General features: G+C 41.1%; 2 protein-coding genes across 2 annotated transcripts; one reads left to right on the forward strand and one right to left on the reverse strand.

Annotated features, from left to right (window-relative positions):
* The first annotated feature begins 10313 nt into the window (after positions 1-10313).
* LOC121796704 (serine/threonine-protein phosphatase PP1 isozyme 9-like) lies at positions 10314-13546 on the forward strand. Its single transcript, XM_042195498.1, has 6 exons — positions 10314-10508; positions 10545-10602; positions 12173-12336; positions 12790-13161; positions 13286-13423; positions 13520-13546. The coding sequence occupies exons 1-6, from the start codon at positions 10410-10412 to the stop codon at positions 13544-13546; spliced, it is 858 nt and encodes a 285-aa protein (XP_042051432.1). The 5' UTR covers positions 10314-10409.
* Positions 13547-19638: 6092 nt separating this feature from the next.
* On the reverse strand, positions 19639-21872 carry LOC121794060 (bidirectional sugar transporter SWEET17-like). The gene is made up of 6 exons (XM_042192061.1): positions 21734-21872; positions 21610-21646; positions 21327-21540; positions 21072-21233; positions 20772-20891; positions 19639-19974 (listed from the first exon to the last, which is right to left on the reverse strand). Exons 1-6 carry the CDS (start codon positions 21765-21767, stop codon positions 19852-19854), a joined length of 690 nt encoding a protein of 229 aa, XP_042047995.1. The 5' UTR covers positions 21768-21872; the 3' UTR covers positions 19639-19851.
* Positions 21873-23243: the final 1371 nt, after the last annotated feature.

A 23243-nucleotide genomic window follows, 5' to 3' on the forward strand; every position in this document is an offset into this window, starting at 1 on the left:
GTCGACTTCGGCAAGTAGGAAGGGGAGGACCCAGAAGCCCCCGAGAGCGCCAGAGAAAGATGTGGTCTTGGCGCCTCCTTCGGAGCATATCTGTGAGCCATTTTTATGGCCCACGGACTTCGCCGAGGTGAATTGTCTTCTTGATTCTTTGGCTTGGCTTCTGTCCTGTATTTTTGGTGCCCTCTGTTGACTTTTTTCCTTATCCATTTTCAGAGGAACGATATGCTCTCCAAGCTCGTCGCCGTCGAACTCTCCAAAGCGTCCAATGACTATGCCGAGATGCAGAGGAAGTTGGCGGCTGCTTGTCATCGGGCCGAACAGGCTGAGGCTAAATTTGAGAAGGCCAGAGCTGCTAGGATTTCGGCCCAGGATGAAGCTCAGTTTGCCAAAAACCAGCTCGTCATCCAGCGAGAGCAGGCGAAGCGGAGCGATGCTGCTGCCGTGGTTGCCCAAGGGGAGGCTCTCCGTGTTTACACGGAGAAACTCTTTTTGAGCAGCCAGTTCTCGGCCTTTGTCGGTAGCCTGGTAAGGCTAATTGCCGATAAGGGCGAGCAGGGGGCCGATGTCGTGCTGCCTCTGTACAGCCGAGAGATAGCAGCTCGGCTTCAGAATCTGCCGCTCCTTGAGGAGCTCGCTTCATCCTCGGTCCTGCTTTCTGCAGACCGAGTCCGGAGTTGTCGAGCTGATCGGGACGAGAACCTGGAGGCTATCTTTGCCTCCGTGGGACCCGTTTCACCCGCTTCGACTTACAACGGAGAGGGTGAGGCCGAGCCGCTGGAGCGGGAGGCCGAAGTCGAGCGGGCCGGGCATCCGGAGAAGGAAGCCGATCAGGAGACGCAGCAGATCGGCTACGGTGGCGCCGAGCAGGCTGAGGAGAGCAAGGAGGCAGAGGCTGAAGCTGAAGCAGATGAGAAGGAAGCTGAACCTCACCGAGAAGGTGGAGACGAAGCTAGCGAAGTATGATTTCGTCTCCCTTCTCTTAGTTTAGTTTCTTCCTTTATGTAAAATGGCCTTGAAGCCCTCCTTGTATAAAAAAAATTTTTTTCTTATGAATGAAAAAATTCTTCTTTCTGCTCTTGTGTCTTCGTATAGCCTTTCGTACTCTCTTACTCCTGTTGTGGTTTACTACCTGCTCGGTAAGCTGAAATGCCGAACTGACGTAGCTGCTTTGTATTCTTAACTCTCAAGGAGCTGGAGGTACTTCACTGGAAGCGGCTGTACTCTTCGGCTTTAGACGAAGCTGAGAAAAGAGCTATAGCCGATCAGACGAAGAATGACGAGCTTCTGGCTCGTTTAGTGAAGCTGGATGCCGATAATAAGGACTTAGAGTCCGATAAGAATGATCTGGAGGCCGAGCTGAACACGACCATTGCTGAGAGGACTGCGTACGAGGATTACATCCGTGTGCGCGGGGGAATGACCATATCAGATGTTCAGAGTCGAGTTGACGAACTGTGGGAGGAATATAATGTACTCCGGAGGAACAATGCGCTGGAGAGCTCGGCTTGCCAACAAGTCGTGACATCATTGCGGCGCTGGGCTTCTCGGTACAACATTGTTCTTTCTCGGCGCCCCTCCATAGAAAGATTCCTTCGGCATATCGTGCCAACAGATGCTCGCACTCCAGATCAAACCTTTGATTCACTTGCTCAAAACCGTACTCCAAGTCAGCAACGAACTCTGGAACAGCCGGAAACGTCAAGACGAGAACAGGCTGAAGTTCGTAGAGGAGCTGTGATTATGAGTGAGCAAGATCGACAAATGCTTCGTGAAGAGACTCTTCGCCGCCGAGGTGCTAGGGCTTCCCGGGCTCAGAGAAGAGGTGGCAGGTCGATTAGAGCATCTCGTCGACCTGCTTATTCTGCAGCTGCCTGGAACGCCCGAATTCAGCTTCACGAGGATTTTGTGAATAGATGGCTCAACTTTAGCAACCCTGGACAGTAGAATAGTCCTTTGTAATAGCGTAACGCCATCTTGTAGGGTAGCGGAGTTGTGTGCCGAACAAGATTTGAAAATGAAATTTTGTTTTTGTTTTCGCTTCTAACACTGTGTATTTACAGCTTAGCGAAAAAATTTCATCGTACTTGTCCTCGGTCTTATGAAGTAAACTTCTTTGACCGGACTTGTCTTTGGTCTGATGAAATAAACATCTTTGACCGGACTCGTCTTTGGTCTGATGAAATAAACATCTTTGACCGGACTCGTCTTTGGTCTGATGAAATAAACATCTTTGACCGGACTCGTCTTTGGTCTGATGAAATAAACATCTTTGACCGGACTCGTCTTTGGTCTGATGAAATAAACATCTTTGACCGGACTCGTCTTTGGTCTGATGAAATAAACATCTTTGACCGGACTCGTCTTTGTGTTCTAATTTGGCGATTTTCGTCGCCGGGATCGAACTTTCCCTTGTCCTAATTCGGCGAGTTTTATCGCGTGGATCGGACTTTCCCCGTTAACCGAAGTGGTCTTATGCAGTAAACCTCTTTGACTAGACATGGTCGTCCTCGGTCTTATGAGGTAAACTGCTTTGACCGAACTTGGTCGTCCTAATTCGGCGAGTTTTATCGCGTGGATTGGACTTTCCCTTGTCCTAATTCAGGCAAGTTTTATCGCGAGAATCGGACTTTTGTTGCAGTTCGTTTCAGACGAAGTGCTTGATTCTTAAGCAGAATTGTGGTCTTGTATCCTCTTTAGAAGCTTTGACACACAATCGTGGGCTTGTTGCAGCTCGTTTCAGACGAACTGCTTGTTTAAGCTGAATTGTGGTCTTGTATCCTCTTTAGAAGCTTTGACGCACAATCGTGGGCTTGTTGCAGCTCGTTTCGGACGAACCGCTTGTTTAAGCTGAATTGTGGTCTTGTATCTTCTGTAGAAGCTTTGACTCACAATCGTTTAGCTTGTATATGTTCTAAGAAGGGGATCAGCCTTCGAAGAACAAGATACCTCAGTAACATTTGTAAGAGACGACACGCACATAGACAGACAAGACGCATATAGACAAATAAAAAGCACATAGAGACGAACAAAAACCAAGCAAACCAAAGAAAGCACATTGACCGGACTGTCTCTTACAAATGGAACTTTTTGAGGTTGGAAACGTACCATGTTCGGGGTACTTGTGCTCTTGACACGTGAGTCAATTTGTAAGACCCTTTGCCGAGGACTTCTGACACCCGATATGGAACTTCCCATGTGGGTTCGAGTTCGCCCAGCTTTTCTGCTCGGCTTACTTCGTTGTTTCTCAAGATGAGATCTCCCACTTGAAATTGCAGCTTTTTCACCCTTTGGTTATAATACCGGGCTACTTGCTCCTTGTACTTGGCTGCTTTTATGCAGGCCAATTCTCTTCTTTCTTCGGCCAGATGTAGTTCGGCTCTCAGTCCGTCACCATTCATTTCTGAGGAGAAATTGAGTTCGGGGACTGGGTATGCCGATCTCAACCGGAATCACGGCTTCAGTGCCGTACACCATCGAGTTCGGCTCCGGTGTGACTTCGGTCATTTCGCCGGCCTCTGATTCCGGCTGCTGTGATTGCTATGCTTGATGGTGCCGAACTGATTGCTCGGCACTTTTAAGCGCAATCTGCGAACATTCACTTGCTCTTTTTCGATCACCTCGGATGACCGCTATCTCTCCTTTAGTGGAGAAGGTGTTCGGCGAGGATGCCTCTGATCGCTATGACCGGGCTTCTTTTTGTCTTCTCTAGATGAGCTGTCTAAAGACCGTTTTCGACGGTCTGCCTCATCGGCACGAGAAAACTTGTCCGCAATGTCCCACATCTCTTGAGCTGTTTGCGGACCGCACTCCACGAGCTTTCTGTAGAGAGCTCCGGGCAGGATTCCATTTTGGAATGCCGAAATGACAAGTAGATCATTGAGATTATCTACTTGTAGGCATTCCTTGTGGAATCTCGTCATAAAATCGCTGATCTTTTCGTCGCGACCTTGACGTATAGAAAGCAGCTGAGCCGAAGTGCTTCTGGCTTCCGCTTTCTGAAAGAACCTCCTGTGGAAAGCATCCATTAGATCTCGGTAGGATCTAATGCTGCCTTGAGGAAGGCTGTCGAACCACCTTCTGGCGTTCCCGATGAGCAGCTCGGGGAACAGCTTGCACATGTGGACCTCGTTGAGACCCTGGTTCGCCATGTTATATTGATAGCGTCCCAAGAAATCATGAGGATCCACGAGTCCGTCATAGGTCATCGACGGAGTTCGGTAGTTCTGTGGTAGGGAAGTTCGGGTAATATCGTCCGAGAACGGAGTCCTCAATGCTCCGTACATGGCGAACCCGACATTTCTTCGGTATGGAGGAGATGGAGTTCTCCTGTGATTCCGGTACCGAGGATTCTTTCTTCTGGAAGACATGATACTACTGCGGGTAGTGACTGTCTCGTATGGAGGGAGAGAGAGAATCCGCCGTTTTCGCCTCCGGCTGCTTTTGGCTTCTCTGCAGGAAGGTTAAGAATTCCTCCTGCTTTTCCGCCAAAAACAGCTTGACAGCCTCGTTCAAATCGGGCTGCTGGGAAGACTCGGTGTGACGGCTTTTGGAGCGGCTTGTTCCTCCACCATGAGAACTGGTGGTGGATTTATCCCTAGGCTGTTTTCCCGACCTATGGGATGGATTGGCTTCCTCCTGGTTCTCACGGGCAGGAATACGGGTACTCTGCGATCTGGTATGCATTTTTTGGGTTGAAAAAATGGTCAAAAATTCGCTTTATCACAAATTTGGTTCTCTGTTTCCCACAGACGGCGCCAGTGATGATTCCGCGAATTTTTGATGATGATAAATGCTCGTAAAAATAAATTACGACACCGAGAATTTTACGTGGTTCGATTTACTGAGGTAAATCTACGTCCACGGGGAGAAATGGGGGCAGGTTTGTATTGCTTGATCTGCGAATTACAGCTTACAACACAGACTTGCTATATGATTATTTCTCTAGAGAGATTCTAACCCTTTTCTACCAGATCTAAGTTCTATTTATACATTGAACTAAGATCGTGGCTTACATCATCACTCTAGGTCGTGGAGGTCGTGTAGGTCATGGCCTAAGATCGTGGCCTGAGTTGACGCCACGTGGTAGTGGGTGTGTTGGAAGTTGTGGAAATCCTGCATGGGTCCACTAACTCCTTGTTCGGTCGAATACTGAGACCGAACTGCTTTGGTTGCCGATCTGAGAGTAGAGCTTGATGCCGACCTGAGAGCAGAGCTTGATTGGTTGGCTTTTACCGAGCTGTAGGCTGAGGCCGAACTCTTTGGTAATGCCGAACTCATCCGAACTCTTTGGTCATGCCGAACTCATACTCTTCCTTGGGCTTCGGGCTGATGGGCCGTCATTGCTGTTGGGCTTGTTTAGTCCGTACCCCATCATAGATGGTGGCGGAGAGGGAGTGGTCCATCGGGAACTTGTGCATGCCCTCGGGGAGGCACGTGTGGTTGCCGATGCCGGACCGTTGGATCATTTTGTTTTGAAAATCCATGGATTGTTGAGACCAGGTGCCGATGAGCTCCATGTGCTCGGCTAAGGTGGTGGCGGTGACGCGGTGGTGGGCGGGGGTCTGGTAGCATTTGAAGTCCATCAGGTAGACCTTTCGGGGTTTGTGGAAAAAGTAGATCAATATGGCTAACACTACTACATAGCTCAGGGAATATGCCTGCGTTTCCCAAATGCCGCTGCTTTCTACCGATGTAGTGATATTCATTTTTCAGTGTTTTTTTTATGAATTAATGGTATTAGTATTTAGTATGGGTATTTATTGAGGTGAGATTGCAATGAGGAAATAATGAGATGCTGTAAGAAAGCATAACCGCCGGAGGAGAAAACGGCCATGCGTCATATATTGAACGACATGCCATCCGGGAACAAGCTGTAACGCTGCACATCAATTGCCCAACTCCAAACTACTGCTACTATATTCTTTTTTGTTTAATTCAATATTATAATTAAATAATCTATTACTTGGATGAGAATCTACACAATGCATGTGTTTACATTTAAACTGTTGGAGATATAGCTATAAAAACACTAACCGGGCGTAATACAACCCGAGAGAAGATCGAAGAAAAGAAAAACAAAAACGAAAATTACAAAAGAAATTTGAAACCGTAAAGATGAACTTAGCCGAGTCGAGGAAGGCCTCTTTACGCAAGACGAGATACGCCCCGGTAGTGTTCTCGGCTATGGCGCGTCGTCCCCGAAGATAAAACAGTTACGTCTCGTTCGTTGCAACACCGCAGTTAGAACGAGCTCCGGTGAACTGGAAGAGGAAGAGGGCAGAGCTTCGAAAAGACTATGCAGAGATGAAGTATGCTTGTGATATTCAGTGTGTGAAATGCAGTGGAATGGCTAGCCTATTTATAGGCCAAGCCACCATGCAGGGTCAACCAAGCCATGAAGGCTCATCATGGCTCATTCGTAACCGTCGGCGGTTACAAGCTTGTGGCAGGAGTGTGCCTTTCGCGTGTGGAGCGTGTGAATTTCTCACGTGGCAGCCGTGTAGTCCAAGATCAAGATCAAGATCGAGGCCCGCGGCGGCGGCGGCGCGCGCGCGTGTGGGCTCTTTCACCCATCTCGCGCGTGTGGGCTTTTAACTAAAGCTCTTTCAAGCTTTAGTTAAAAGCTAATTATGCCCAATTTTAATCCACTATTTCTCACTTACCGAAATTCGGATTTGAGAAAGTGAATATACTACATTTATCTACGTAAAATGTAAATTGACGCTATATCATTTAATTTCACAAAATTAGATGTCTCGTCACATTTATTATTTGGTCAAAATCCATTGACCGAGCATATTTTATTCCATGATTTCTATATAAACTGTATAAATGGACCTTTAGTTTGAACATTAACGATATTTTTTAATATTCTAAAGTCTTTTCGCATTTTTATTCTAAATACGATTGGAGTCATTGGACTGGCATTAATTATTTTAAATAATTTTATTTGTACTTTTGCATCATTCATATCTTCTCTATACTTTAGTCCTTTTAGGTGCATCTATGTAATTAATCAAATTTCACTTACGCAGAGATCACGAGGTCTTATATCTGTGGAGAAGTGCTAATAGCATCTCCAAGTTAAAAAGTAACTAGAGCATTTATAAGGAAGAGAGGTAAATTAAGAAGATATATTTCTCATTTATTATCTAAAAAAAATGATTATATCTTCTTAAAAAGTAATGCACTCCAAGAAATTAAAAAAGATAAATTAAAGAGGCGAACAAAATAACTACTTCATCCGTCCCTAATAATTAGTTACCATTTGATCCGGCATATGTTTTAAGAGATGTAATAGAAAGTGAGTTGAAAAAATTAGTGGCATGTGAGTCCTACTTTTATATATTAGTTTTATACTAAAATGTGAGTGAAAATGAGTTAATGAAATGTAGAATCGACTACCAAAAATGTAAAAGTGAAAGGTGGTAAATTTTTATGGACGGACGAAAACGGAAATAAGTAACAAATTTTCAAGGACGGAAGGAGTAACTTTTTACCTTTTGTATCAAGAAGATGTAAAGATACATTCTCAAAATAAAAGAATGTATAATATCTCCTCAAATACTGTTCCCATTGGAGCATGAAATTTTATGAAGAAAAGGTAAATATGATAGTTATTTATCTTTATCTCTCCGTTTATTATTTTCCTTGGAGATGCTGAGAAGGTATAATATACTCCCTCCGTTCCATTAAATATGCAACATTTGTTTTTTGGCACGAGATTTTATGTAGTGTTGTTTTGTGAATTAATGAAGAGAGAGTAAAGTAAGAGAGAAGAAAAAGTAGAGAGAGTATTGTTTCTAATTTTAGAAACATTTCATTTTTAATGAGACAAACAAAAAACGAAAACGTTTCATTTCTAATGGGACAGATGAAGTATATATCATGCTGACAATACCAGATCAAAATACTTTGAAAATTTATATGGAAATATTTGAAATAAGAAAATACTCCCTCCGTCCCACACTAAAGATATCCACATTCTTGAGTGGCATGAGATTTTAGGAGGAATTTTAGGTGTAGTATCTAAATTTTATTAGGAGTACTTATTTAGGAGGCCCATTGCCCATATTTTTATGGGATGGGAGGAGTATGAAGTGAAATAAAATCGGAGTTTATTAGCATATTCATTTGGTGCAAAACTTAAGCGACATGGCCAAATAAATAAAAAGGTATACTGCAAATCTAATACTAGTATATGGTGAAAGCATGATATATACTGCAAATCCATGAAAGCACAGCATATGGTGCTGTGGACAAAACGCACAAATATAGGCATGAAACGCAGCCTCATTTCCTTTTCTCTACTTTTTTTTTAATATTTTCATTCTTATTTAACATTAACATTATTATATAATTTTGAATACTAAAATACATTGTAAAATCTAATTATCAAAATATTAACTATGATTATCAATTTGTAATAAAATGACTATCTCGAAAATATGTTATCATTATTATTTTATTTTTATATTTAATTGATGATTTCATCAATATGTAATTAGGAAATATATTTATCATTCAATATTTTATTATTTCGAGTTCATCATTTTATTTCAGAAATGATAACATAATATTTATATAATTGAATTTCTACAATGTTTTTCGTATATAAAACTGTTAAATAAGAATGAAAATATTAAAAAAAGTAGAGAAAAGGAAATGGGGCTGCGTTTCATGCCTAAATTTGTGCGTTTTGTCCACAGCACCATATGCTGTGCTTTCATGGACAGCAGGGGATCCTCCCCCGATATATACTTGTGGTATTTCATGACAATAAATTGCAATAAATGACTCTCGACTAGGGTTTAAATTCAGATGAGATATTTTTTCACTTTTACTTTCTTTTTCTCATCAAGGAAAAATTTGACTATTTCTATTTCTTTTTATCTGTATTTTCTTTTATTTCTTCCTTTAACTAATTAAGAGAGACTAATTAAGAGAGAGTAAAGTATGTGAAAAAAAAATAAAGTAAGAGTGATGATATGTTTTATTTTTAGTAAAAAATAAATAACTCAACTTAATTGAGACAATCCTAAAAGAAATACACAATTCAACTTAATTGGAGCCGAAGAGCATGAAATGTTCTATTCCCTGGTTATACATAACATAATTTCTTTGAAAACAAGTAAATAATTCTTCACACAATTGATATGAGATGATATCAAAGATATCAAATTATATACTCCCTCCATTTCATAACAATAGAGACGGTTTTTTCAGCATGCAATTTAAGAAAAAATGTGTTAAATGAACTAAGTGAAGGAAGAATAAAGTAGTATATATGAAAAAAGTAGAGAGATGAAGAGAGAATAAAGTAAGAGAGAGTAAAGTAAGTGAGAAGAAATGTGTTCACTTTTACTAAAAAGAAGAAATGACTCCACTATAAAATGTATCAAAATGGCAAAATGACTCAACTATTATGGAACGAAGGGAGTAGTATGTCTGTATGTGTGAGTTAGCTATGACACGACTTTAAATATTTTCATATTTATACAAAAAATGCTTACATCTATGAATTAACAACTGAAATTAGGAGTATTAAAATATGTAAACATTCTGGATTAACCTTTGAACTTGAATCTTCCATTAATAAATACTTTATTTTGCCATTTTCACCAATCCACTGGTAAAGGACCATTTTCAATTTCTATTTAATACTATTTTTGGTAATGGACCGCGCATTCTACTAATTTTATCTCACTTACATTTTGTTATTCCATTCGTCCCCAAAGAATATGCAATTTAGGTTTGACATGAGTTTTAATATAAATTTGGTAAAGTAAGAGAGATGTAGAGAGAAAAAATAATTAAAGTCTCACCTCAATAGAGAGAAAAGACTTTCCAAAATTAAAAAAGTGCATATTCTTGTGGGACGAACTAAAAAAGAAAAGAGTGAATATTTTTATAGTGGGGAGGAAGTATAAAATTAATAGTAATATATAAAAGTAGAACTCACCTTACACTAATTTTTTCCACCCATGTTTTACTGCATTTTATAAAACCCATGCTATATCAAATTGTGGAGGGAGTAAACATTTTTCTGATCCATATATCCATGATTAAATACCAGCTCTTTGAAGGGTAGTTCTGGTAAAAAAAATAATGTGATATGAAATTAAAGTCGACCAATAAAATAAAATAAGTACTACTAATAAAAATTAGAGCCAAAGTAATCCGAAACGAGTAGAGCACGACAAACGAAAACATCAAATATTGAATCTTCAAACACAAGTTTAAACCAAAGAATAAAACAAAAACAGAGAAAGGTAGCCATTACTTTTCTTGGTGATCGTATTCGTCATTTATCATTTGCCTTTGTTTTATCCAAAGACTCGAATTCAATCCAATATTCTTAGCGCCAAACACAGGACCAGATGACAATTTGATTGAATTGTAGAAAACAAATGATGACGATGGAGGGCATGATGGATACGGCGGTGCTGGATGATATAATCAGGCGTCTATTGGAAGGGAAAGGAGGGAAACAGGTGAAGCTCTCCGAGGTTGAAATTCGCCAGCAACAAGTGAAGCTCTCCGAGGTTGAAATTCGCCAGCTCTGCGTCAACGCCCGCCAAATCTTCCTCTCTCGCCCCAAAGATAATTTTGGTGTTGAGATTTGATAATTTTGGATTGTGCTTGAAGAGATTTTGATATATGTGGCCGGAATCATGTACTAAAAAGATAATTAGTATAATTGTTTGGTGAATTGTGGTTGTGTGGTGTCAATCTGATCAGGTTTAATCAATGTGTTAGTATTAAATGAGATTATATGAAATGAGTGTTGAAAGAGATAACAAAGTTGGTCAAGCCGCTGCATGCCAAGTTGATCAAGTTGAAAGAGATAACAAAGTTGGTCAAGCCTCTGCTAGCCAAGTTGATCAAGCCGCTGCTAACCAAGTTGATCAAGCCGCCACCTGCCGAGTTGATCAACAAGCCGCGATCCGTGATCTCAAGTCACTGGACCGTCAAGCTGATCAAGTTGCAGTGCGTTGTGCGCAAGCCAGAACAACCACGAACTCCATGAGAGCTGAAGCTGGGAATGAGACAAAGAAGAGTAAGGAGTGTGCGGCACAAAAGAAGCCAATGATCAACCTCGCACGTGTTGAAACCACGGACAAGCCAGCTAAGATGGAGGACCACATGTGTACTTGGCGCGACGTGGTGTTGCGCGGTTTAAAGAGGAAACATGTCTTGCAGAGTTTGTTAAAGTAGATTAGTACAGTGTTTTAGGTCTTTTGAATGTAATATATATGTATTGCATCTGGTTACATTTGAAGCAATGAAAAATGCCGATTTAAGAGAACTCTCCAAATATATCTCCAGTGTGCGTGTTCATGGCTCCCGCAGCTTTCTTTCAATGAGGTTAGTGAGATTATATGAAATGCGGTTATATAAGATAGTTGTATTTGTGATAAGAAGTTCTCATGTTTGTAGTGTATGTCTGGTTTACATTGTCTCTAGAAGTTCTAATCTTTTGGCATTACTGAGATTAGATTTCATGTTTTGGATTTCTCAGTGATCACACTTCTATAGTTGTTGTTCAGATAATAAAGGATAACTCATTCTTCACCCTGTATATGAGGGAAATAGGTTGATTTTTCCACCACTTAATGCTTCCTTGTAATATCTATGCTTCTGAAGCTTCCTAATATGTTGATGCATTCATTGCAACCTTGATCATCATTGCTGAGCTCCTCAGTTCTCGCACAATCGTAAAATCTTTCCATAAAGAACATCGTTACATCTAAAAAAATCCAGTTGTGTTCATTTACCTGTCCTATGCCACCCTTATTCTAATATTTTAGCAAATGAGCTACTTAAAGGTATAGTGCAGGTGGTTTTACCTTTCTCTTTTTCACCGTCTAATTGATGTGTTTATACATTTTGATATATTCATCCGGCTCTACATTTAGTTGTATCTAATTATGCATCAAATGAAAGTAAAGATGCGATTGAGAAGATGAGGGCATGAAGAATGTGTTCAAAGTATATAAAGTTAGGTTATCTTATCTGTTTAAAAGTGTCATTCCACCACCATAAATTGCATCATGCATTTCGTTCAATGTGAGCATTTATTTTTTGTGGTACGACAGGGAACTGATAATGTGAGACAGAATGTGTAGATAGAAACTAATTTCAAGTCACCAATTAGAATAGTAGGCTCAACACATTGAACTTACCGGAGACACTATTTTTACAGGTGACATACACGGTCAGTACCAAGACCTTTTGAGGCTCTTGGAATATGGTGGATATCCCCCATCTGTAACTTACCTCTTTCTCGGAGATTATGTTGATAGAGGCAAGCAGAGTTTGGAAACAATATGCTTAGTAAGAGCATCTCCAATGGTGGACGTCCGGTCGGACATCCGCGACGGGCGACCGGGACATCCGCCATTGTGGCGTTTCAACACGGATACGGACGTCCCGTAAGGACATCGGATGTCCTCGGACGTGGGGGCGACGGGCGGGCGGACGTCGCCATTGTGGCGTGGGTCGGACGTCCGGGTCGGACGTCCGGGTCGGACGTCCGGTATTTAATTTTTTTTTTAAACTCTATATATACGGCTCGTTGAACTTCATTTCATTCGCACCGTGGGTCGGACGTCCGGTATTTGTGAATTTGTGATTTTTTTTAATTGCGGGAAGTCCTAGTGGGAAGGGCGGATTGTGAAGGGGATGTCCTAGTGACGTGGCAGTGGGATGGGAAGTCCTAGTGATGTGGCAGGAGGTGTTTTTGGGAAGTCCTAGTGGATGTCCGAATGGGACATCCGTGCATTGGAGATGCTCTTATTGGCTTACAAAGTAAGGTTCAATGTACGGCTTTGGAAGAGGAGGTTCAATGTTCGGCTTTGGAAGATATTCACCGACTGCTTTAATTGTTTGCCCGTTGCTGCACTCATAGATGAAAAGATACTCTGCATGCACGGTGGACTTTCTCCAGAGCTAAAAAATTTGGACCAGATTAGAGAGCTTTCGAGGCCAACTGAGGTTCCCGATAGTGGTCTGCTATGTGATTTGCTTTGGTCCGATCCTGATGCCAAGATTAATGGCTGGGCTGATAGCGATAGGGGGGTTTCTTGTACCTTTGGGGCTGGTGCAGTTGCGGAGTTTTTGGATAACAATGAGTTGGATCTCATTTGCAGGGGTCATCAGGTATATATGCTTCTCCTTGGCATGTTTCATCTTATTTTTCCTTCTGCTTTCTGATTCCTAGACAAATCACAATGTTGGTGTTTCGTGCCTTGTTTTTATGTCGTAATGGTTTGATATTTTGAAGGTGGTGGAGGATGGATATGAATTCTTTGCCCAAAGAAGACTTGTGACTATATTTTCCGCCCCAAACTATGAATCGCTAATATGTTCGTTTGAGATACTAAAACCTGCACCAAGCAATTCAAAAGTTCCTCTAAAGAAGGTACGGTCATTCTCCATTTATTAGCTGAAAATTTGATGGCCTTATGATATCTCTGACTATCATATATTCCCTTTTCTTTACTTTGTGCTTTGACAGCCTCCCAAAATTGGAGGCAGCATGTAGACCATAAACCCTAGATGAACGATTGTCACAGGGAGTAGGACGAGGAGAAGGCTGCTTTTCTTTCTCTGTTTCGTACATCTATAGCCTCATCATTAAAGAAACTATATGTAAATTGGGATAGATGGAAGGTGCTGATATCAGTTGGTTGAAGAGAAGCTTATTATATATCTCAGCACTGTTGCATTTGCGTAAAGCTAATATATATTTGGTGTTGAGAAACTTGAAACGCAGTGAATTGTGTTTGTGTATTATCCCTTTCTCACTCATCGTACTTTACTTTTCTTCATAATCCTCTTAACGATGGTGATCGAGAGAGTTGGGATATTGCATAATGGCGAAGAGAAGTTTAGAGAAGGAGGATTGTATATTGCTTGTCTTTGATCAATTACACGGCTCCTCAAAATATAGTGGAGAGCTTTTCTTATCTATGGTAAGAGCCATAAATTGTAATCAATCTATTCTAGGGAAATATACAATTAAATCAATTACTAATTTCTTGCAATCTTCCTTGCTTGTGGGAATATCCCTTGTGATATGCGTTGACACTCCCCCTCAAGTTGAGAAACGGTATCCCCGATGCTCAACTTGCCCAAAATCTCCTTGAAAGCTTTTGGATGAACTGCTTTGGTCAAGATGTCTGCCAGCTGTTCTTCCGATCGTACAAATGGGAACTCAATGGTACCTGCCTCGAGGTTTTCTTTAATGAAGTGTCGGTCAACTTCCACATGCTTAGTTCTGTCGTGTTGCACCGGATTCTCTGAGATACTAATTGCTGCCTTATTATCACAGAATAATTGACTTTTCCGCGTAGGTGGGTAGCCAATTTCTGTTAACAGCCTCCTTAACCACATGATTTCCATAAGTCCACTCTTGATTCCCCTGAACTCGGCTTCGGCACTTGACAATGCCACCACCTTCTGTTTCTTGCTTCTCCAAGTGACTAGGTTGCCTCCCACAAAGGTAAAATAGCCTCCAGTAGACTTCCTATCAACGGGATTACTTGCCCAATCCGCATCGGTGTACCCGTCGATTTCTAGATTTTCTCTCTTAGCTAGAAACACTCCATAGCCCACCGTGCCTTTCAGATATCGAACGATCCTCAAGGCGGCTTCCATGTGGTCGGCTTGTGGTCGGTGCATGAACTGACTAACTATGCCAACTGCGTATGTAATGTCTGGTCGAGTGTGGGATAAGTAGATTAGCTTCCCTACTAGTCGCTGATACCGTTCGCGATCTGCAGGTACGACTCCTTCTTCTATCTTCAAGCCGTGGTTCGGGATCATGGGAGTTTCTGCCGGCTTGCACTCCAATAGGCCTGTCTCTGCCAATAAATCCAGGACATACTTTTTTTGCCTTAAAAATATTCCGTATCTGGATCTTAACACTTCTATTCCAAGGAAGTACTTCAACGCTCCTAGGTCTTTCATTTCAAATTCCTTGAACAGGTTCTCTCGCAGGCTTTGAATTTCCTCACTATCATCCCCCGTGATGATCATGTCGTCCACGTAGATAATTAGGCAAGTAATCTTGTCCCCCCTTTTCTTCGTGAAGAGTGTGTGATCCGACTGACTCTGTTTGAACCCTTGTTTGGCCATTGCCTGGCAGAATCTCCCAAACCAGACTCTTGGGGATTGTTTTAGTCCGTACAGTGTCTTTCTCAGACGACATACTTGGCCTTTTCCGAATTCTGCCGAGCAACCTGGAGGCACTTCCATATAGACTTCTTTATTCTCTTCTAATTCCCCATGGAGAAAAGCATTGGTGACGGTAAACTGATGTAGGGGCCAATCTTTACATGCTGCTACAGATAGTAAAGCTCGGACAGTGTTAAGTTTGGCAACTGGAGAGAAAGTTTCTTCATAATCTATCCCATACACTTGCGTGTATCCCTTCGCCACAAGTCTCGCCTTGTATCTCTCGATCGAACCATCTGCTCTTCGTTTAATGGTGAAAATCCACCTACATCCAACTGGCTTCTTCCCATTAGGTAGGGTGCACTTCTCCCATGTTTCATTTTTGATAAGCGCATCTATCTCTTTCTTCATAGCTTCTCTCCAGTGCCTGTGTTTTGATGCCTCTTCAAATGATTGAGGAATTTCCTCTTCTTCGTATAGAGCTGCTTCGAATGCTCGGGCCATTTCTGATAGTTGTCCCTGTGTGGTATTCGCCACAGCATATTTGCCCCTTTTTCCCCTCCAGTCTGGTGAGTACCTTCGAGGTGGGACTCCTCTTGTACTTCTTGGAGGTAGTTCATATGGTTGTTCTATCTCTCCATTCCTTCCATTAGTTTCACTTTCGACTCCATTGTTCCTATCATCATTAGTATTCTCTGAAGATATAGTATCATCAATATTCAAACTTTGTACCTCAGGAATCGAAGTCGGGGCTGATCGCTGGTCGATGTCACTTTGCACCTCGTTCTGTATTACTGGTTGTGACGGCCCGGCGGTACCGTTAACCTCCTCTGTTGGACCAACCTCTGTGACAGGGTTTGACTGTGACTCTCCCTCAGAATGGTTTTCCCTTGGACCAATTTTGGGTATGGGTGTAGGCAGCCAATTTAGTAGGTCACTATTCGGATGACTATCAGATGGTTGTGTCTCCCCCTGACTACTAGATTGGCTGTAAAAGTATTCTCCTTCCACAAAGTCACAGTTCATGGTTGTGTGTATCTGGCGGGTGTTTGGGTCATAACATCTATATCCTTTCTGATTTTTTCCATACCCCAGAAACACACACTTGAGAGCACACGGAGAAAATTTTGTACGTTCGTGTTTAGGGATATGAACGAAGACAGTGCATCCGAACACCCTAGGTTCTAAAGATAAAGATGATGGGAGCTCAAAGTGGACAGAAAAAGTATCTAAGGGAGTTTTGAAGTTTAGGATTCCTGTCGGCAAACGGTTCATTAGGTAAACTGCCGTAGCTACAGCTTCGGGCCAAAAAGAGTTGGGTATTTTGGATTCAAGTAGAAGGGCTCGGGTGATTTCAAGGATATATCGGTTTTTTCTTTCTGCGACCCCATTTTGTTCCGGGGTATAGGCACATGACGTTTGGTGAACTAATCCCTTTTCCCTGAAAAAATCTCGCATTTTTGTATTGACAAATTCCCCCCCGTTATCTGACCTAAGGATTTGGATATTTCGGTGATATTGGGTTTGAATTAAGGTATAGAATTCGGTGAATTTGTCAAAGACGTCGGACTTATGTTTCAAAAAATAAATCCAAGTCATGCGAGAATAATCATCAATGAAAAGCACAAAATAACGAAACCCTTGTCCCCCCGTAATAGGAGCAGGGCCCCAAACGTCAGAATGGATTAAAGCAAAAGGAGTTTTCATTCGCGTGTTGTTCAATTTAAAAGTATGTTTGTGGCTTTTGGCTAACAAACAAGTTTCACAATGAAAGGAATTCATAGAAGCTACTAACTTAGGAAAAAGCATGCGAAAGTATCCTATGGATGGATGTCCTAACCGACGATGCCACAGCCAAGCCTGCCTGTCAGTCGGTCCGTGAGTCAGCATTGCAGCACTCTGTTGGGCTATCTCGTCCACATAGTACAGTCCGTTGCGCTCAGTGCCACGCCCAACTATCGTCCCCGTCTTGATATCCTGTAACATGCAAAATTGAGGCTGCATTAGCAATTTGCAATTGAGCTCCTTAGTCACATGACTAATAGAAAGGAGCTTATGTGATAATGACGGTACAAAAAGACAGTTAGATAGGCATAAAGTGGGTGAAATATTAATTGTGCCGGCCCCTTGGACCCGGGCTAGGTCCCCACTGGCCGTCTGGACATAGGACTTAGTGGATTTTGAGATATTCAGAAAATCTGAAGCATCAAACGACATTGTGTCAGTCGCTCCGCAGTCAAAAATCCAATGGGTATCTTTAGGGCCTATTTGGGACATGGAGGAACAGGCTAAGGCATCAAAGGAATTTTTACATGGTATAGTGGGTAGGTTTTCAAATTTTCCAGAACTTTGGGGTGCAATTTGTAGGGTTTTTTTCGTGTAGGGGTTAGGATGGGATTTTCGACATTTCTGGGGTTGAATATCGGATGGGTTTAAAATTCTGGGGTGGCTGTGTAATATGTGGGGTTTATGGGGTCGAATCTGGGAGGTGTTTTTGGCTCGGGGCTCGGAGTAGAATTTTCGGGTTTTAGTGGGGTCGGAAGAGGTTTTTTGAGAGTTGGGGGATTTTAAACCTAAAAATAGGCTTTCCTCTTCATGAACCCTAGCCGAATCCGCCGCCGTTGAACCCTTTCCAGTGGGGACCCAATCCGCCGTCTTCCTCTCGCCGGGGTTGATTACTCTCGTCATTTTACCTTCCGACCAGACTCGTGCAACCGAGGCCACTGCTTTCTCTTCCGGTAATGCCTTGTCTCGATCGCCGCCTCCATTCATCCCGGTCGGACCGACGCCGCCCGCCGAGGATTCGGCGTAGGTGGCTCGGTCTCCGGTCGTTACGGCTGCCGCCGCTCTTCCACTTCCACCGCTGCTACCACTCCGGTTTCCCCTGTTCTGACGGGCTCTCTTCATCTCCTCCCACCACTCCGGGAATCCATGTAGATGAAAACACGTTTCTTTCGTGTGTTTCTTCCCTCCGCAGTGAGTGCATACCATTTTGCTTTTGTCCTCTTCCCGGCGGTAGGGTTTGGAATACGGTGGTGGTGGTGGATTAGGGTTTCGGCTTCGGTCGAATACTCCAAGTCCGACGCCGATTCCTGGATCCTTTGGTTCGGGATTCATCAGTCGCTCATTGACACATTCTCTCCTGACCAGTCCATACGCTTTCCTTGCAGTTGGTATTGGATCCATATTTAGGATCTCTCTTTTAATTTTGTCATATCGATCATCTAGCGCCCATACAAACTGGTATAACCTGTGTCGTTGAATGTGTTGATTGTATTTTTCAATGCTTGATGGTGTGTCCATTGGATTTGGATCCCGAGTGTCGATGGAGATCCATAAATCCTGTAATTTTTGCCACAGACTCTCTAATGACAGGTTTCCTTGTTTCAGGCTGTAGGCTTGCCGATGTAAGTCGGAGATTTGGAATTGGTCGGCGCCGCTCCCGTACGTAGTGGCCAGGCTTTCCCACAAGTCTTGAGCCGTTGCGTATTGGGATACCTCATTTACGAGGCTGGCGTCGATATTGCCGATGATCCAATTAAAGCAGCAATCGTCTCGTTGCTGCCATCGGTTGTAATTTGGATCGGTTGGTCGTGGAGGGTCTGAAACTCCAGATATGTGAGACGCCAGACCTTTCCCACCAATTGCCCGTCTCATCAGCTTTGCCCATAGGGGGTAGTTATCCCCATCGAGCTTGGTGGCGATGTGTACTTCGCCTAGTGATTCTGGATGAGATGAAGGCTCTTCGTTTGATACCTTCTGAGACCCATTCAGTTTCAGAAATTCAGCAAATTGTTCTGCTGAAAGTGTTATTGGTCGATCTGACATTTTTGTGGTTGTTTGGTTGCAGGTTTCAAAAGGTCGGGAAAGGTACCGAGACTATGATGATATTTTTCTGAGTCTCGATCCCGGGATAGAACTGCTCTGATACCATCTTAACGATGGTGATCGAGAGAGTTGGGATATTGCATATAGTGCATAATGGCGAAGAGAAGTTTAGAGAAGGAGGATTGTATATTGCTTGTGTCTTTGATCAATTACACGGCTCCTCAAAATATAGTGGAGAGCTTTTCTTATCTATGGTAAGAGCCATAAATTGTAATCAATCTATTCTAGGGAAATATACAATTAAATCAATTACTAATTTCTTGCAATCTTCCTTGCTTGTGGGAATATCCCTTGTGATATGCGTTGACAAATCCCACTCATCCATGCATCACTTAGAATGTAATTGCAGGAATTATTTCATCTTCGATGTTTATATGATACCTTTTTGCAAGGGTTAATTTGGCCTTCAAAGGTCACATTTCTCTCTCTCTCTCTCTCTCTCTCACACACACACACACACTCTTGCTTTTGTACATGTTTTCTTTAATAACTGATTGAAATGCAGATTATATGTATTGTGTTACAGTAATACACTGTGAGTTCTCCTTTGTGAGGAGAGAAGTTTTAGTAGTAAATTCAACTGAAGTAAGAGATGTATATTAGTAAGATACATAAGATAACAGCATTAGAAGACGGTGTCTTATTTTTCTCATTAAAATCTTATCTTCTTTAATCCAAAAAGAATATGCGAAAAAAAGAATGCAAAAAACTGCCACTTACATTTCACACAAGACATCTATTTCTTCCAACAACAATACAATGAAAAAATTTGAATTAATAATTTTACTCATCAGAAATAGGTAGCAATGGATCTGTGTGGTGAGAATGCTTTGATGGTTGAGTGTTATAAATGGCGTAGAGCGCCAACTGAATTATTCCCAGCAATAATCCAATAACATTTGGCACCTGTCAAAAATAATCATAATATTATCTCTCTATTTTTTTATTTAATTTTAATTATTATCACTGAGCCTACATGTCAAAATGTTTAAGGGGATTTCAATTTATTGAGAAAATAAAAGAGCAATGTTGACTTTAGTGCATGCGCATAGTTGTTAACAAATTAGCAAACATATTAACGCTTACGACTTTATTTTCGATTAAATTCAATAGGTTATATATGTGTAAAAATAGTAATATGTATAATTGATCCTATTAAGTTGACAACAATCTTAAATTAATAACTGACAATTATGTCAATAACCTACATTATAAATGTCAACACAAAGATATTTATACGTCAGCTAATAGTTGATATATGTATGTCTTTTTATTAACATCTATATTTACATGTCAACAAAAGACATACGTATGTCAACTATATTTAGTTGATAGACAATTATCTTCGTATTAACATAATCCATAACGTAGATTATTGACATAATTGTTAGTTATCAATTTGAAATAGTTATAGTATGATAATATGTACTAATATAGTAATTAACAATAGAAAGGATCATATACATGGTAGGTAGTTGTACTTTTTTCTAAACTGCCCCACTAGTAAATTAAGTAGTATTAAGGTAAGGTTTGCTGATTTAATTAATAATGGACACTTATGATATAACTAAAATATTGTCAAATATATGCTCCACTCCCACCTAACCCAAGAGAGAATATAAAAGTTTAGTGGGATTTAATTAGTGGTATAAATTTTGTTAATTTATACTAAGTGCAGATATATTTAATAAAGAGGTAGTTACCCCAAGGAACCAGTCCTGCGCTAGCACTGCATAGAAAGTCCAAACCCCTCCATTCAAGAATAGGAAAAATGTTAGAAGGAAAGGCATATACTCCACACTCTTTGTTGTCATTACCCTTTTCTGCACGCAAACACTTTTCATTATTCATTCACTCATTTTTGTAACACAAAACTATAGTAAAATATTTTAAATGTAGCTGCTTAGTTACTCAAGAAATTACAACTCTAACATTTTGTTAGTGTAGTAATCAAATTAGTGTTGTTTCGACGATGATAAGAAAGAAAGAAAGATGGTAATTACCATGGCTGCAAGAGGTGAAGCATACATAACAATATTGAGGGCTGATGAGATGAAGCCAATTGCATCAATCCTGGCATCCCCTTGCAAAGCCAAATATGTGGCTAATACAGCTGCAACTAAAAATCCCACATCTATCACTCCAAATAGTATTGCTGTCTTAGCCTGCATATATCATACTTAGGTAATTAATTATACAGTCATCGAAATGCATCAATAATGAATGAAAATTTGAAAATGAGGTTAGTAATATAGTACCTTTATAGATGGAAGAGAAGCAAAATAAAAGAACAAAGCAACGTATATGAGCTCCACAACCACTCCGAAGCCATTGACCGTAGCTACAAGGTAAGCGTCGGGTTTAATGATCCCGTAGTATGTCCATAGAGATGAATTCAGCAGCGTACAAATGTAGGGAAGGCTCTCGAACTCCTCTGTCGTCTTATGTTTCACAATCCGAGCAAACGTCTTCCTGCGTAATTATTTTATAATTATATCACCACTCATCAATATATAACTTCTTATACTTATGAATACTTACACAGGAGATAGAAACACAAGAACTGAGATTATGTTCCCTGCAATTGCAAACGCGTTTACCAAATTAATCATCACAAAAAAAAAGATAGTAGTATAAGAAAATACTGGGTTGTGGTTGTGTATACCTATAACACCAACGAAGAAGATTAGAGGCTCCATAATAATTGCCGGAAAGATTTTGATCTTTGCACAATAGAGAAGCAAAATATAAAGGGAGCTATGTCTAGAAAAAAATTGATTTTTCTATTTTTTTTTATATAATTGGATGAGAGATGATGATGTTCACGTTCCATATGGAGACTTTTTATCACAAACGCCTGTGCTGTGATTCACGTGGAGAATATATTATTACTACTATTTTTAAATTAACGATGACAATATTTACTGATCTCATTTTGGTTAAGAACAAAGAAAAAGACAAAACCAAAATTAAAAGTTATTAGTCAATTGATTGCAATTTGAATTCACTTAAAAAATGGTGATAATGTCTGTTCTTAACTTTTTATTAATATAATTAATGTACATCTCAAGAAGACCAATGTTTATGTATCTTGTCAAAATATTAGTAGTTACCAATGTAGAAATTAAGAATTGAGATAATTTCTGATATATTATTCACACTGCATTGTACGTGTTTATATAGACTTAGGAAGAGACTATACAAGGTAACAACGTAAATAAGGTAAAACGTGTATAAAATCTTCCTAATTTCTTGTGATTGATTTCCTCTGATTTCTTCCTTGATTCCATATAATCTTCTCCTTGATTGTGCAGGATATTCTTCGTGATCTTCCAACACTTCCCCTCAAGTTAAGTGATGGGATTCCCGAAGCATAACTTGCTCAAAACTTCTTGAAAGTTCTTTACAGATACGGCTTTGGTCAAGATGTCCGCTAGTTGGTCTTCGGACTTCACATATGGGATTTCTACTATCTTCTCTTCAAGGTTCTCCTTTATGAAATGTCGATCAATCTCGACGTGTTTGGTTCTATCGTGTTGCACCGGATTTCTGAAATACTAATCGCGGCCTTATTGTCACAGAGTAATTTGCACGTCTTTTGTGATTCAAGATTTAGTTCCTCCATTACCCTCCTAAGCCAAAGGATTTCAGTGAGTCCACTTTTGATGCCTCGGAATTCTGCTTCTGCACTTGACAGAGCCACTACTTTCTGCTTCTTGCTCCTCCAAGTGACCAAATTGCCACCCACAAACGTGAAGTACCCTCCTGTCGACCGTCTATCAACCGGATTCCCTGCCCAATCTGCATCAGTGTATCCATGAATGTCGAGATGTCCATTTTTCCGGAACAGTTTTCCATGTCCGGCGGTTCCCTTTAGGTACCGCACTACTCTAAGTGCTGTCTCCCAATGTTCGTCTTGTGGGTTATGCATAAACTGACTAAGTACCCCAACTGCATATGCAATATCAGGCCGAGTGTGGGATAGATAGATGAGTTTCCCTACTAGCCTCTGGTATCTTCCCCGATCAGTTGACGCTGCTCCTTTGATTATTTGAAGGCCATGATTCTGCACCATGGGAGTATCTGCTGGTTTGCACTCGAGCATTCATTCCTATTTCCGTCAAGAGGTCAAGAACATACTTTCGTTGACTAATGAAGATTCCTTTTCCAGATCT

This window comes from Salvia splendens, chromosome 3, assembly GCF_004379255.2.
Source record: "Salvia splendens isolate huo1 chromosome 3, SspV2, whole genome shotgun sequence".
Lineage (NCBI taxonomy): Eukaryota > Viridiplantae > Streptophyta > Magnoliopsida > Lamiales > Lamiaceae > Salvia > Salvia splendens.